Raw genomic sequence first — 16497 nt, 5'->3', positions numbered from 1 at the left:
CTGCTCAGCAGGCTAACAAGGAAAGCAGTTCCCCTCTGAAAATTATAGGCAAAGGACAGGCTCCTGCCACAATGCAACTCCTACTGAACTGAAACATCCCACGTCTTCCCCTAACATTTGTATTTGAGAGCAGGCTACTATGATAAAGACCTACTCCCAGCAGAATTCAGGATAGTGGCTAGTGCTGCTGCTTCACAGCTCTAGACATCCCAGTTTAGTTGTGATCTTTGGTTGCCTGTAGGGAATTGTGTCTTTGTGGATTTTCTCTCTCTCACCCCGCTCCTCCCTGCTCCAGGTTTCCACCTTCCTTCCCCCATCTCACCTCACCCTGCCCTTGGATGCCAAAGGTTGGAGATGTGTCTATTTTAACACAAGGAGTGTTGTGAACAAAGTGGAGGAGCTTAGAGCATGGATCAGTACTTGGCGAGATATGATGTGGTGGCCATTACAGAGACTTGGATGGCTCAGGGACAGGAATGGTTGCTTCGAGTGCCGGGTTTTAGATGTTTCAGAAAGGACAAGGAGGGAGACAAAATCTCTGTTAATCAGAGTTAGTGTCACGGCTGCAGAAAAGGTGGATGTCATAGAGGGATTGTCTACGGAGTCTCTGTGGGTGGAGGTTAGGAACAGGAAGGGGTCAATAACTTTACTGGGTGTTTTTTATAGGATGCCCAATAGTAACAGGGATATCGAGGAGCAGATAGGGAAACAGATCCTGGAAAAGTGTAATAACAGAGTTGTCGTGATAGGAGATTTTAATTTCCCAAATATCGATTGGTATCTCTCTACAGCAAGGGGTTTAGATGAGGTGGAGTTGGTTAGGTGTGTTCAGGAAGGTTTCTTGACACAATATGTAGATAAGCCTACAAGAGGAGAGGCTGTACTTGATCTGATATTGGAAATGAACCTGGTCAGGTGTCAGGTCTCTCAGTGGGAGAGCATTTTGGAGATAGTGATCATAATTCTATCTCCTTTACAATAGCATTGGAGAGAGATAAGAATAGACAAGTTAGAAAAGCGTTTAATTGGAATAAGGGGAATTATGAGACAATCAGGCAGGAAATTGGAGGCTTATATTGAAAAAAGATGTTCTCAGGGAAATGTATGGAAGAAATGTGGCAAATATTCAGAGGATATTTGTGTGGCATTCTGTATAGGTATGTTCCAATGAGACAGGGAAGTTATGGTAGGGTGCAGGAACTGTGGTGTACAAAGGCTGTAATAAATCTAGTCAAGAAGAAAAGCTTACAAAAGGTTCAGAGAGCTAGGTAATGTTAGAGATCTAGAAGATTATAAGGCTAACAGGAAGGAGCTTAAGAAGGAAATTAGGTGAGCCAGAAGGGGACATGAGAAGGCCTTGGTGGGCAGGATTAAGGAAAACCCCAAGGCATTCTACAAGTATGTGAAGAGCAAGAGAATAAGATGCAAAAGAATAGGACCTATCAAGTGTGACAGTGGGAAAGTATGTATGGAACCGGAGGAAATAGCAGAGGCACTTAATGAATATTTTACTTCAGTATTCACTATGGAAAGGATCTTGATGATTGTAGTGATGACTTGCAGCAGACTGAATAGCTTGAGCATGTAGATATTAAGAAAGAGGATGTGATTGAGCTTTTGGAAGGCATCAAGTTGGATAAGTCGCTGGGACCGGATGAGATGTACCCCAGGCTACTGTAGGAGGTGAGGGAGGAGATTGCTGAGCATCTGGCGATGATCTTTGCATCATCAATAGGGACGGGAGAGGTTCTGGAGGATTGGAGGGTTGCGGATGTTGTTCCCTTATTCAAGAAAGGGAGTAGAGATAGCCCAGGAAATTATAGACCAGTGAGTCTTACTTCAGTGGTTGGTAAGTTGATGGAGAAGATCCTGAGAGGCAGGATGTACGAACATTTGGAGAGGCATAATATGATTAGGAATAGACAGCATGGCTTTGTCAAGGGCAGGTCATGCCTTACGAGCCTGTTTGAATTTTTTGAGGATGTGACTAAACACATTGATGAAGGAAGAGCAGTAGATATAGTGTATATGGATTTCAGCAAGGCATTTGATAAGGTACCCCATGCAAGGCTTATTGAGAAAGTAAGGAGGCATGGGATCCAAGGGGACATTGCTTTGTAGATCCAGAACTGGCTTGCCCACAAAAGGCAAAGAGTGATTGTAGACGGGTCATATTCTGCATGGAGGTTGTTGACTAGTGGTGTGCCTCAGGGGTCTCTTCTGAGACCCCTACTCTTCGTGATTTTTATAAATGACCTGGATGAGGAAGTGGAGGGATGGGTTAGTCAGTTTGCTGATGACACAAAGGTTGGAGGTGCTATGGATAGTGTGGAGAACTGTCAGAGGTTACAGCAGGACATTGATAAGATGCAGAACGGGCTGAGAAGTGGCAGATCGAGTTCAACCCAGATAAGTGTGAGGTGGTTCATTTTGGTAGGTCAAATATGATGGCAGAATATAGTATTAATGGTAAGACTCTTGGCAGTGTGGAGGATCAGAGGGATCTTGGGGTCCGAGTCCATAGGACGCTCAAAGCAGCTGCGCAGGTCGACTCTGTGGTTAAGAAAGCATATGGTATATTGGCCTTCAACTGTGGGATTGAGTTCAAGAGCCGAGAGGTAATGTTGCAGCTATATAGGACCCTGGTCAGACCCCACTTGGAGTACTGCGCTCTGTTCTGGTCACCTCACTACAGGAAGGATGTGGAAGCCATAGAAAGGGTGCAGAGGAGATTTACAAGGATGTTGCCTGGATTGGGGAGCATGCCTTATGAGAATAGGCTAAGTGAACTCGGCCTTTTCTCCTTGGAGTGATGGAGGATGAGAGGTGACCTGATAGAGGTGTATTAGATGATGAGAGGCATTGATCGTGTGGATAGTCAGAGGCTTTTTCCCAGGGCTGAAATGGTTGCCTCAAGAGGACACAGGTTTAAGGTGCTGGGGAGTATGTATACAGAAGATGTCAGGGGTAAGTTTTTTTACTCAGAGAGTGGTGAGTATGTGGAATGGGCTGCTGGCAATGGTGGTGGAGGCGGATACGATAGGGTCTTTTAAGAGACTTTTAGATAGGTACATGGAGCTTAGAAAAATAGAGGGCTATAGGTAAGCCTAGTAATTTCTAAGGCAGGGACATGTTCAGCACAACTTTGTGGGCCGAAGGGCCTGTCTTGTGCTGTAGGTTTTCTATGTTTCTATGTGCTGGGTGGTAATTGGCTACTGTAAATTGCCCCAAGTATAGGTGGGTGCCAGGAGAATCCAGGAGCAGGAGGAAGAACTGATGGGAATGATTGAGGTAAGGTGTGACTGGTACAGATTGGATCAAAGGGCCCATTTCCCTTTTGGATGACTCCCTAACTCTAAGCATTTTTCATGCAACAACTTATGGGCACTTACAATTTCAGAATCAGAATCAGGTTTAGTATCACTGGCAATGTCATGAAATTTGTTGTTTTGTGACCGCAATATATTGCAACATTTTATAGTGTTAAATTACAATTAAATTAAATTGGTGCTAAAAGAGAGGGAAAAATACTAAGATAGTGTTCATGGGTTCAATGTCCATTTAGGAATCGGATGGCAGAGGGGAAGAAGCTGTTCCTGAATCATTGAGTGTGTGCCTTCAAACTCCTGTACCTCCTCCCTGATGATAACAATGAGAAGAGGGCTTGTCCTGGGTGATAGGGGGTCCTTAATGACGGATGCCACCTGTTTGAGGCATCGTCTTTTGAAGGTGTCCAATTTAGAAACCAAGCAACTATGTTGCCTATCGTTTGGTATAAATGTAGCAAATGCTTGTAGGTTACAAACAGGGTAATGTTTGAATAATTAAAGTGACAGATTGACCACCATTTAATCTTTTCACAGGTGAGCCTTCTTACTATGGTTTCAGTAAAATAATCAAACAGCAATGGGTAGGTTAATCAGGACAAGTGAAAGTTTTCCCTTATTACAGATCCTTTGTGCCATGGGCAAAGAATAATAGTTGAGATGATTCATTTTTCATTGAGAAAGGCCTAGATGCTTTGAGTTGTGAATAACATCACATGTGGATTATATTCTGGTCCTGATAAATGAACAGCATTCTTCATCAAAAAAGATGATCCTTGGCAGAAAACAAATGCAGTGCTTGCCATTTGTGGTAACATGGTAAACTTCCTTTGTATGGAAAGGATTGGATTCCCAGAGTAATGGAAATTCCTACACTACATAGAGGAAATCAATTAGATTGTGTGGTACTCTACAGGGACATTAACGAAATGCTCACTGTGGAAATAAAGATCAAAATAAGTGCAGCACATTTTTAAAAATAAAAACAAAAATTCAATGCAATTGACATGGTAAATTAAACATAAGGGCTTGAAGCTGCTGAGTTTTTTTTTAAAAAGGCATTACAGTTTAAAAGTTTTTTGAAAATAGCTTACACAGTGATTTCAAACCACTGTAAAGTTAGATTTTGCCATTTTCCTCTTTGACAGCATGACAATGAGAAAACATCAGTGAATATTGCACAAAAACAACAGCATTTAGAATAGCGATGTGTAATCAAATTGAGTGTTTAGAACTACAAGAGCAGCTTCAACTTTGTGAGGCAAGAGAATATGGGGACATGGAGAACAATTAAGTATGGATCAACAACATCAGACTTCTGGATGAAGATAGTTACAATCACTTCAGCCCTTTCTTTTGAATTTGTGTGCTGAACTACTACATCAGCATCAATAGGGATGTCCAGTTTCCTCCCTCCTCCTGTCAGTTGTTTAACTGTTCACCCTTCCTGAACGGAGGACATTTGCTTTAGTCCACTCATTACTAGACTTCAAGCTCTAGCTATAGCACTTTTGTCAGATCTGTATCTCATTCTTAGATGAGCTTATTGTTAACCTAGGCATGCTGCTAGATACTACTTGAAGGAGAATTGGTTCCTTGCATGACAGATGGTGAAGCGTTCCAGTTGTGGGCCTTCTTTAAATCACCAGGATTTACAAGAAAACAGACTATATTCTATTTTGCGGGGTGTGACAGAGAGTGCTTTAAACACAATCTTTCAAACACACACACACACACACCCTTGTCATTCTGCTGTTGTTGCACTGTGTGATCTTCAATGTCTTCCTCGGCATATTTTCATAATGGGTCCTAAAGGGTTTGGCTTTCCCTCCATAAACTGTGGAATATTCCATTTCTGTAGAAATGGGGATGTGCAAGTGTGTATGGTGTTGTTTACATACTGTATTGAAGGTAGATACTTCTGCTTATTTTGTAATATGATTGTAACTACATTGTGGGTGCATCATATTGTAATTCATGTGTAGTCTTAAGTTAACTTTGTGGGTGGTATGTCCTGGCGCCTAATAAACAGGGCTCATCACTCTCAGTGGGAGAGAGATCGAGGCTGCCAAGGGTTCACACTGGACAAATTGTCTTTTCTGGTAGATATCTTTTGTAAATATTGGCAGTTTTCTTTTCAGTAGTTTCACTAATTTTTGTAAGTTTCATTTTTGACGCACCTAATAAACACCCTTGCACTGAAGTGCTAGACAACTCCAGCTATTTTTCCTTTGGTCAACACCCATGTATCTTACATGGGGTTAATGCACTTAAATATGAAGTTTATATCATCAGAGCAGCTCCTTTATACAAACTTCTATAGAACCACTGTACTGCTTTTCTAGTGTTATTTCTCTGCTACATTACTTTGCTGGCATTTTTTGGACAAAGTTGTGATACTCAACATGCACTGAGTTAACCATAAGATATAGGAGCAGAATTAGGCCATTTGGCCCATCAGGTCTGCTCCAATAGAGTCTGAAGCTGGAGACAACCACAAATTCAAGATGCCATGGATTAATGACTTCAAGTGGTAAAGCATATAAGAGCATACCAGCCCATTCGTAAATGTTTGCCTCACAGTCATGTTAAAAATTGTATTCAATGAATGAAGACATTTGTTATGAAATAATTTGAATTTAAGAAGTCAGCACAGGGTAATACAAAATAAAAGGGTTACAGTGTGTCTTTTCAGAGATTCCACAAGCTTAGTAATGTCCCACCTTGAGAGTCATCCGCTGATCCCGTAGTCCAGTGAGAATAGAGGACCCGCTCCCCAGAAGATCATCCATTCCTTTGTGTGCATTGTGTAAAGAAGTATTAAACTGCAAGGTCTCGTCTATTGCTATTGAGGTGTCAGCATCCTGCACAAGAAATGGGAGGTCCTCATTACCCATTCAGATCCTTCTCAGCATCAACATATATTTTTTACTGCTCAGTATTTTTGACACATACACTGACTAGGGAATTTTCCTTACAGGTTACTTACTCATCAACCTCTGTTAGTACTATCACTTAAGTGACTGGCACAAAAATAAATTATTGTAAACACAAGCTTCAAATCCCTGGATCAGAATATTAATCATCTGGACCCGTGTGATCAAGCTATTTCCAGCAATGCTATTCAACCCCAAACTTACTAGTCTAATAGTTTTTTTAAGTAAATTCTCTAGAAATGGAATTCACCACTCACGCACCCAAGTACAGTAACACTGTAGTTAAATTACTGGAATAGCAGCCAGACTTCTGGAAAGTGTGGTGGGGGGGGGTGTATTTTAAAATTAAAGTAATTCAATAAATCTAGAATCTGGGATCGAAAAAGTGTGGTCACATTAACAGTAACCAAGAAATGACAAGATTGCCTGGTTCACTGATGTCTGCTGTGCCAACCCAGTCAGTCCACTACACAATGAATGATCTACTAAAAGAGTCTGTTGTCTTCTTTGTTTATGGTGAAATAAGAATAGATAAAAATGTTGGCCCTAGCAGTGATACTCATTCCACGAATGAGTAAATCAAGAAAAAATGTCAATGTACACCAGAAGATGGGTGTAATGTTTATGTCTTATGTGTTATGTTTAAGGCTGCAGTTATACTGCATCCCAAAGAGTGACCCAGGTTTGACCCCAGTCCTTCCAGGTGAGGCAACATTTCACCTGTGAGTTGGCTAGTGTGGTATACTGCTTCCGGTGCTCCCGGTGTGGCCTTTTATATATTGGTGAGACCCGACGCAGACTGGGAGACCGTTTCGCTGAACACCTACGCTCTGTCCGCCAGAGAAAGCAGGATCGCCCAGTGGCCACACATTTTAATTCCACGTCCCATTCCCATTCTGATATGTCTATCTATGGCCTCCTCTACTGTCAAGATGAAGCCACACTTAGGTTGGAGGAACAACACCTTATATTCCATCTAGGTAGCCTCCAACCTGATGGCATGAACACCGATTTCTCTACCTTCTGTTAATGCTCCTCCTCCCCTTCTTACCCCATCCCTTATTTATTTTTTTTATAAACTTTTTTTGAGTTTTCAAATAATTACAGAAATAAAAGAAAATATATGAAAAAAAATGTATATACCCTTCCCCCCTCCCCCCAACACCCCTATAGAAAAAAGAAAGAAAGAAAGAAAAAAAAGAAAGAGTGCCTGGATATCGGAAGATCCCCACATGCTCCATGGAGTTCGTAATAACTTTAGTATATATATTTCTTTCCCCAAATAACCAATTATTTCATCTTCGGAGCACCTATATATTTAATCCTGTCTTTTGTAAATAAGGGCGCCAAATTTTCAAAAATATTTCATATTTATCTCTTAAATTATAAGTAATTTTTTCAAATGGAATACAGCTATAAATTTCCTTCTTCCAACGATCTATACTTAAATATGTATCCGATTTCCAAGTAACTGCAATAGCCTTTTTGGCTACTGCCAGTGCAATTTTTATAAATTCTTTCTGATATTTATTCAATTTGGGTTTCGGTTTTATCCCTTCAATATCGCCTAGTAAAAATAATATTGGATTATGTGGAAGTTGTGTTCCAATAATTTGTTCCAATAAAACTCTTAAATTTGTCCAAAAAGGTTGAATTTTAGAACAAGACCAAGTAGAATGTAAAAAAGTACCGATTTCTTGGTTACATCGGAAACACTGATCGGATAAATTTGGGTTTAATTTATTTATTTTTTGTGGTGTAATATATAATTGATGTAAAAAATTATATTGCACTAATCTTAACCGGACATTTATTGTATTTGTCATACTATCAAGACATAGTCTTGACCAATTTGTTTCTTCAATTTTAATATTCAAGTCACTTTCCCATTTTTGTCTTGACTTATGGACTCCTTGTTTAATTGCCTGTTTTTGAATCAAGTTATACATACAAGAAATAAATTTTTAATCTTTCCTTTTTGAATTAAAGTTTCTATTTCATTAGATTTTGGCAATAACATTGTTTGACCTAATTTTTCTCTTAAATAAGCCCTTAGTTGGAAGTAACAAAAAAGAGTGTTGTTTGATACTTTATATTTATTCTTTAATTGATCAAATGACATTAATATACCTCCTTCAAAACAATCTCCTATATATCTAATCCCTTTTTGAAATCCCTTATTTATTTATTCTTCTCTTCCCCCCCCCCTTTTATCTCTCTCTGCCCCTCTCACAATCACTCTTTGCCTGTTCTCCATCTCCCTCTGGTGCTCCCCCCCCCTTTCTTTCTCCCTAGGCCTCCCGTCCCATGATCCTTTCCCTTCTCCAGCTCTGTATCCCTTTCGCCAATCACCTTTCCAGCTCTTAGCTTCATCCCCCCCGCCTCCCGTCTTCGCCTATCATTTCGGATATCCCCCTCCCCCTCTCAAATCTCTTACTATCTTTTCTTTCAGTTAGTCCTGACGAAGGGTCTCAGCCTGAAACGTCAACTATACTTCTTCCTATAGATGCTGCCTGGCCTGCTGCGTTCCACCAGCATTTTGTTTGTGTTGCTTGAATTTCCAGCATCTGCAGATTTCCTCGTGTCTGACCTTGGTCAATACATTAATAATAGAACATAGAAAACCTATAGCACAATGCAGGCCCTTTGGCCCACAAAGCTGTGCCAAACATGTCTTTACCACAGAAATTATCTAGGGTTACCCATAGCGCTCTATTTTTCTGAGTTCCATGTACCTGTCCAGGAGTCTCTTAAAAGACCCTATCGTATCCACCTCCACCACTGTTGCCGGCAGCCCATTCCATGTACTCACCACTCTCTGCGTAAAAAACTTACCCCTGACATCTCCTCTGTACCTACTTCTAAGCACCTTAAAACTGTGCCCTCTCATGCTAGCCATAACAGCCTTGGGAAAAAGCCTCTGACAACCCACACGATCAATGCCTCTCATTATCTTATACACCTCTATCAGGTCAGTTCTCATCCTCCGTCGTTCCATGGAAAAAAGGCTGAGTTCACTCAACCTATTCTCATAAGGCATACTCCCCAATCCAGGCAACATCCTTGTAAATCTCCTCTGCACCCTTTCAATGGTTTCCACATCCTTCCTGTAGTGAGGCAACCAGAACTGAGCACAGTACTCCAAGTGGGGTCTGACCAGGGACCTATCTAGCTGCAACATTATCTCTCGGATCCAAAACTCAATCCCACAATTGATGAAGGCCAATGTACCGTATGCCTTCTTAACCACAAAGTCAACCTGCGCAGCTGCTTTGAGTGTCCTATGGACTCAGACCCCAAGATCCCTCTGATCCTGCACACTGCCAAGAGTCTTACCATTAATACTATATTCTGCCATCATATTTGACCTGCCAAAATGAACGACCTCACACTTATCTGGGTTGAACTCCATCTGCCATTTTCCAGCCCATTTTTGCACCCTACCGAGTACAAAAATTCGTCTTACGAGCCTGATTGAATTTTTTGAGGATGTGACTAAACACATTGAAGAAGGTAGAGCAGTAGATGTAGTGTATATGGATTTTAGCAAGGCATTTGATAAGGTACCCCATGCAAGGCTTATTGAGAAAGTAAGCAGGCATGGGATCCAAGGGGACATTGCTTTGTGGATCCAGAACTGGCTTGCCCACAGGAGGCAGAGTGGTTGTAGATGGGTCATATTCTGCATGGAGGTCGGTGACCAGTGGTGTGCCTCAGGGATCTGTTCTGGGATTCTTACTCTTCATGATTTCTATAAATGACTTAGATGAGGAAGTGGAGGGATGGGTTTGTAAGCTTGCTGATGACACAAAGGTTGGGGGTGTTGTGGACAGTGTGGAGGGCTGTCAGAGGTTACAGCAAGACATCGATAAGATGCAGAACCGGGCTGAGAAGTGGCAGATGGAGTTCAACCCAGATAAGTGTGAAGTGGTTCATTTTGGTGGGTCAAATATGATGGCAGAATATAGTATTAATGGTAAGACTCTTGGCAGTGTGGAGGATCAGAGGGATCTTGGGGTCCAAGTCCATAGGACGCTCAAAGCAGCTACGCAGGTTGGCTCTGTGGTTAAGAAGGCACATGGTGTATTGGCCTTCATCAATCGTGGAATTGAATTTAGGAGCTGAGAGGTAATGTTACAGCTATATAGGACCCTGGTCAGACCACACGTAAAGTACTGTGCTCAGTTCTGGTCACCTCACTACAGGAAGAATGTGGAAACTATAGAAAGGGTGCAGAAGAGGTTTACAAGGATGTTGCCTGGATTGGGGAGCATGCCTTATGAGAATAGGTTGAGTGAACTCGGCCTTTTCTCCTTGGAGCAGCGGAGTTTGAGAGGTGACCTGATAGAGGTGTATAAAATGATGAGAGGTATTGATCGTGTGGATAGTCAGAGGCTCCCCCCCCCCAGAGTTGAAATGGTTCACACCAGAGGGCATAGTTTTAAGGTGCTTGGAAGAAGGTATAGAGGAGATGTCAGGGGTAAGTTGTTTTTTTTTTACTCAGAGAGTGGTGAGTACATGGAATGGGCTGCCAGCAATGGTGGTGGAGGTGGATACGATAGGATCTTTTAAGAGACTCCTGGATAGGTACATGGAGCTTAGAAAAATAGAGGGCTATGGGTAACCCTAGGTAATTTCTAAAGTAAGGACATGTTCGGTACAGCATTGTGGGCTGAAGGGCCTGTATTGTGCTGTAGGTTTTCTATGTTTCTATAGGTTTCTAATATTTTAGTTTTGCCACTTGATAGCTTGTAAAATGAGTACCAGGAAGTACAGACACAGCAATAGTTCTGCAAACTGCACTGATACCGAGTTCATAATTCACAACAGGTTATCCCTTCCTTTTATTGAGACAATAACTGGGTATTCAAGTATTCTATTTCTAGGTCTCAGTAAAAAAAAAGCATAGAATCTGACATTAAAAGACAATAACATTGCTTCAACAACTGACGTTCATGGCCTTGTCACTTTAACAGTGGAAGCAGTAGTTTCTGTGCTCCTCATTGTTCAGCTTAGGCAAAAAAAAATTAAACCTACGGTTCACGATTTCATGAGATAGTAAGGATTGTCAAAATAACTAAGGTTGACAACTGAATTATGTGGAGAAAGGCACGATAGAAGCAGCGAGAGTACACCACCCACCAAACAAAAGGGAAGCATTCACAGATGTGTTCCTCATGAGATGCTAAGCATCCGTGTTCACAATGACCTCACTGTTATATAGAATTTTCCCTACAGCTAGTTTTTTTAATCTCATCCCACTGCAGCCATCATTCTCCCAGCTGGATACACTTACAATCCATTTCATCCTGCTCTAAACACGCAAGTTCAGTCAGCAGTTTGGTAAGCACCTACACCCTTTTCTATCGTAATTAAGGTCCTCAATAACAAACAGCAGATTTCACAGCAAGGGTGAGATGATGGACAGCCAAACTAAGTAAATCAATCTGGTAAAGACGCTTTGGACTCAGAGTCTCTGCACAGATTCTTCCATGCTGTGTGTCTCCATGACACTGAAGCAGCTTCATGGAAACAGGTCCTGCAGGCAAATGAATCCACACCAACCATCAACCACATTTCTTTACACATTGACCCTACTTTATTTTTTTGCTTTCTTCCTTACTCCCATCAACTTCCACAAGTACCACCACTCACCTGCTTTCAGTGCCAACTGATCTACCAACCCACACGCCTTTGAGATGTGGGAGAAAACCAAACCACCAGGAGGAAATCTATGTGGTCATCGGGAGAACATACAAACTCCCCACCAACACTGCAGAGTTTGGCTCTGGGCCTGTACTCACTAGAATTCAGAAGAATGAGGGGGATCTCACTGAAACCTATCGAGTGTTGAAAGGCCTCAACAGAGCAGATTTGGAGAGGATGTTTCCTGTGGTGGGGAGTCTAAGACCAGAGAACACAGCCTCAGAATAGAAGGACGTTCATTTAGAATGGAGATGAGGAGAAATTCATTTAGCCAGAGGGAGGTGAATCGGTGGAATTTGTTGCCACAGGCGGCTGCCGAGGCCAGGTTACTGAGTGTATTTAAGGCAGAGGTTGATATATTCTTGATTAGTTAGGATATGAAGGGATATGGGGAGAAGGCAGGAGATTGGGGTGAGAGTGAAATGGATCAACCATAGTGAAATGATGGAGTAGAATTGACGGGCCAAGCAGCCTAATATCTGCTCCTATATCTTATGGTCAAGAAGTGCGGAAGGTCAGAATCTTGCTGCATAACCATTCTCTGCAGCTTTTAATTTACTGAACAGGAGCTTATTGGCACAGTTAACCTTTATTGTCTGAATTCAATTGCCTTTTAGCAGGTGTGATGAGCTGCTTTCTTGAACTGCTGCAATTCTTCTTAAGGCACTCACTCCACGACTATATAAAAAAATAAGGAGTGCTAGGTTTCAGATCCAATGGAACAAAGAAACAGAAATGTATTTCCAAATCAGAAGTGTGCAATTAAGCATGCAGGCGCAGGTTAGCAAGAGGCTGTTTGGCCTATCTAATCTGTGCCAACTGCTAACTAAGCATCAAATCAGTTTCACTGGCACGTTCTTTCCTTATTACTCTGTAAATTATTCTCTTTCAAATGCCTATCGAATTTCCTTTGGAATGCATTATTAGCTTTGTTTCCATTTATCTTACAAGCAACTCAAATATTAATTATGATGAGTGAGTTCTTCTCTGGGTGATGGAGTGGAGATAAGCCTCCAGCAAAGATGTAAGATGCTCCTTCACTCTGCTAACCTGGACAAGGTGTAGCATCTGCTTAGCCCCCAATCAGAGTCACGTGAAGCCATGGGAGCAGGTGGTGGATGGTCATATGAGTAGCCGGTACATATCACAAGTCTTGGTTATGTGACCACTGACGCCAGGCAGACAATCTCTGAAGAGTATTGATGATGGCTGGAGTCACCTGTCTTGTAAAGACACTGCCCAGAAGAAGACAATGGCAAACCACTTCAGTAGAAAAGTTTGCCAAGAACAATCATGGTCATGATGGACCATGATTGCCCACATTATACAATACGGCACATAATGAATGAGTTCTTCTTTCCCTATAATATACATCTATCTTTTCCTCAGAGTCAGGCTCAGACCTATCTAATAATGGGAAGAGCCTCTCTCCATTTCTTAGACAGTTAAGATCCTGCTCACTTTTTTCAAACATGCTCCCAACTTCTTGACTCAATGAAAGATTACGCTCCTTCAGTCTAACCTTGTGGCTAAGATTTCTCTTTCCAGGAAGCATTCATCTAAATGCTTTCTGCACTCTCTTTCTGGGGCTTTCACATCCTTCCGAAGTGCAGTCACCAGATTTGGAAAAAATATTCTCGGTGTGACCTGACCAGGTTTAACATAACATTGCCTCTTTATTTCTCAATACATCTATTAATGAACGCCAGGTGGCAGTCCAACTAATTTGTCGATGTGCCCTGCCATTTTCATGAATGCCCTGTTACCATGCATCCCTTTTATACCCATATTATTTGGGCTATATTGTCTTGCATTATTCTACGAAAGGACATCATTTCACCCACTGAAGTATTAAATATCACTTCCCATGCACCAGTCTATTCAGATGGCCTATCAGTGTCTTCCTGCAGTCTATTACACTCCCTCACAGTTTACAACTCAAGCTTTGCTTGCTCTGCAGGTACAGACATTTTAACAGTACCCATATCTAAAGCAACAGTGCTCTCAGCCCTAATCCTCTAAAGAACACACAAGTAAATACTACCATTTTGTCCGAAAAACTATTTACCACTGCTCTCTGCTTCCATCCTTGACTCAATTTCCAGCTGCACATGACCTATTTGTTCAATGGGCCACAATTTAGTTAACTGACTGGCTGTTTAAGACCTCAGTAGACAACATCCACAACATTCTCTTCAACTTTGTTCTATAACCTCCAAAAATTCAGAGATTAGTGAAATATGCCTGTAAAACAAACTGCCATTGGCTCTGCTTCATTAACTTTCCCAGTTCCATGTTCTTGGTTTTAAGATTCCCCACAACCCAAATACAAAATGCTGACGATACTCATGACAGCCTGAAGAAAATAGAGATAACATTTCAAGTCTAGTCAGAACAGGTAAAGAGAGACCAAGCTAGTCTGAGTATCAGAGAAGGTGAGGGATAAGAGGCTGGAAAAGAGGGGAATATATCTCTAATAGAGTGAGACCAAATAAGTTAATGTGGCAGTTAGAATCAGGTTACGCTTCTTTGTCTGCATAATGGGTTGTTAACAGTGAGGTTGTGGGTATAGCTCAGTAGGGCAAACAATATTCATTGGAGAGAAAAATTGAGCCAAAGGACAACAAGCAGGAACTGCAGTTCTGGTGCAAACAGAAAGACCAAGTAACCTAAAGTTGGAGAATTTGATATTAAGTCTGATGGCTGATGGATGATCTATTGAATGTAGAAGTTTTTGTGGGGGAGGTGAGGACCAGGAGAACTTTGTTCTTGGTCTCCCCAGGAGAAAAGGGGTTGAGAGCAGAGGTGCGAGAAAAGGAAAGGATGCACTTGAGGGCTTTGTCCACATAGTAGATGGGAAGACACAATTTAGGAAGAAAAAATAAATTTCGGGGCACAAGCACACATGACTTCCCAAAATAAGCTGCCAATCAATACAAATGTCTTTAAAATGCAAAATACTAGAAATGAACTGTTTTACCAAAACTTGCTCATCTTTGTCACAGTCCAATGAAGAAAATATTTATTAGTTACTGCAATATTACAAACTCTTTTCTATTTGAAGGCAAGCACTCAGCAAAAAACATCCTTTGCAAGAAAGCTAGCCACAGGTCATAAATGTTTGCGCCATGCATAAATTTCATTGATTTCGTGAGACTGCGTTCTGCTGCTCAGCAGTTTCTTTCTAAAGTTTTACAGCAGATCCATATACAAGATGAATAAGAAGAGGAGTTTTGTCTTATGTGCAGATTTCCCTTCTCATTTACCCACTACCCATTCCAGTACAAAGGGTGAAGCGCTGCTGTCATGCTTACCACTAAAGCAAATCATGCCACCAGATGTTGTTAATAGGCTGGTTGTTCTCCTCCACCCCAGCCCACCCACTATGATAGAGGACACCAGACTCTAATTCAACATTTAATACTCAGAAATCCAAAATCCACCATACCACACTGAAAATATTGTAATTCCTATGTAGGGAACCACATAATTTTCCAATGATGAATACTTTCACCAGTACAGATAGCACTGATAAATCCTTACATTGGTTGTGAATGTGCGCGACAACAATTCCTCACGCTCTCGATCCTGTTGCTCACGTGTATAGCGGCGGTGCTGGAAATTCTTTAAAGCTGTTTGTAAGTGCTGGCAGTCATATTTCAGTTGATCCACTCGACTAGAAGAGAGAAAGGAAGCACTGAATGCCATTTAAAACCCGAGGTTGGCAGACATCATAAAAATATCAGTGCAAAAACCTATGTGGTGGACCATTGATCACAATGATTTCAGAGCACATTTAGGACACATAAACTGGGTGGAAGCTACATATGCAGTCAATTCCAGTTAATTGGGATACATAGGAGCCAGTACATTTTGGCCCAATTAAGTGGCTGCCACAATTGGCCAAAGTTTCATAGAAATAATTAAAAAGGTTAAAAAAAAGACAAACTACTGTTTAGCTGAGTAACAAATAATGTATTTAAGTGAAATACAGAACAAATTGGAACATTACCAAAAGCTACTACAGTGCCATAAAGCTGTGTATTAGTTCCTACTAGCTATCAACGCTGCCATGTTCTTTTAATTGCCTATAAATGAACAAAATCAAAGTAGACACCTAGTGCAGATAATGGACTGCCTTTAACGATTGCATTCTCCAAATCTTCTTTTTCATTTAGCATTCAAGATGATTGTCAATACGTTCAAATTCTTCATAGTTCCTAACTTGTTGAAATAGTGAAATAGTTTCACATTTCATTCCCGGCGATTTCTAGCAATTTCAAGCTTGAGTGCTTGAAACCGGGGTGAGCAAAACAGGTCTGAATTGTCTTGCTGCTTACCTCTCACCAATTATCAGTGACAAAAATCTCTGCTTTTTTGAATACAAACACACACAACTGACACTACTGAAAAAACTGTTCACTCTAAGCAAAGTATAGTGTCTCAACAGCCACATGCGTGTACGTGACCTGACACAAGTTAAAAACTGTTAACAGTTTCCTGTCCCAATTAAGCAGCATAGTGTCCAC

At 41.2% G+C, this 16497-nt stretch overlaps 1 protein-coding gene across 2 annotated transcripts in view; it reads right to left on the bottom strand.

Annotated features, from left to right (window-relative positions):
• Positions 1-16497, bottom strand: part of gosr2 (golgi SNAP receptor complex member 2) — a 76803-nt gene that overhangs the window by 38599 nt on the left and 21707 nt on the right. The window contains exons 4-5 of one of the 2 annotated variants that reach the window (XM_073070715.1): positions 15512-15644; positions 6050-6190 (exon numbers count right to left, since the gene is read on the bottom strand). In XM_073070715.1, the coding sequence (XP_072926816.1) occupies positions 6050-6190; positions 15512-15644 (274 nt within the window). The remainder of the gene's footprint in view (positions 1-6049; positions 6191-15511; positions 15645-16497) is intronic. The other variant, XM_073070716.1, reaches the window with a different exon arrangement.

Source organism: Hemitrygon akajei, chromosome 18 (assembly GCF_048418815.1).
Source record: "Hemitrygon akajei chromosome 18, sHemAka1.3, whole genome shotgun sequence".
NCBI classification, from domain to species: Eukaryota; Metazoa; Chordata; class Chondrichthyes; order Myliobatiformes; family Dasyatidae; genus Hemitrygon; species Hemitrygon akajei.
The sequence above is the reverse complement of the archived record's forward strand: the minus strand, read 5'-3'. Positions and strand labels throughout refer to the sequence as shown.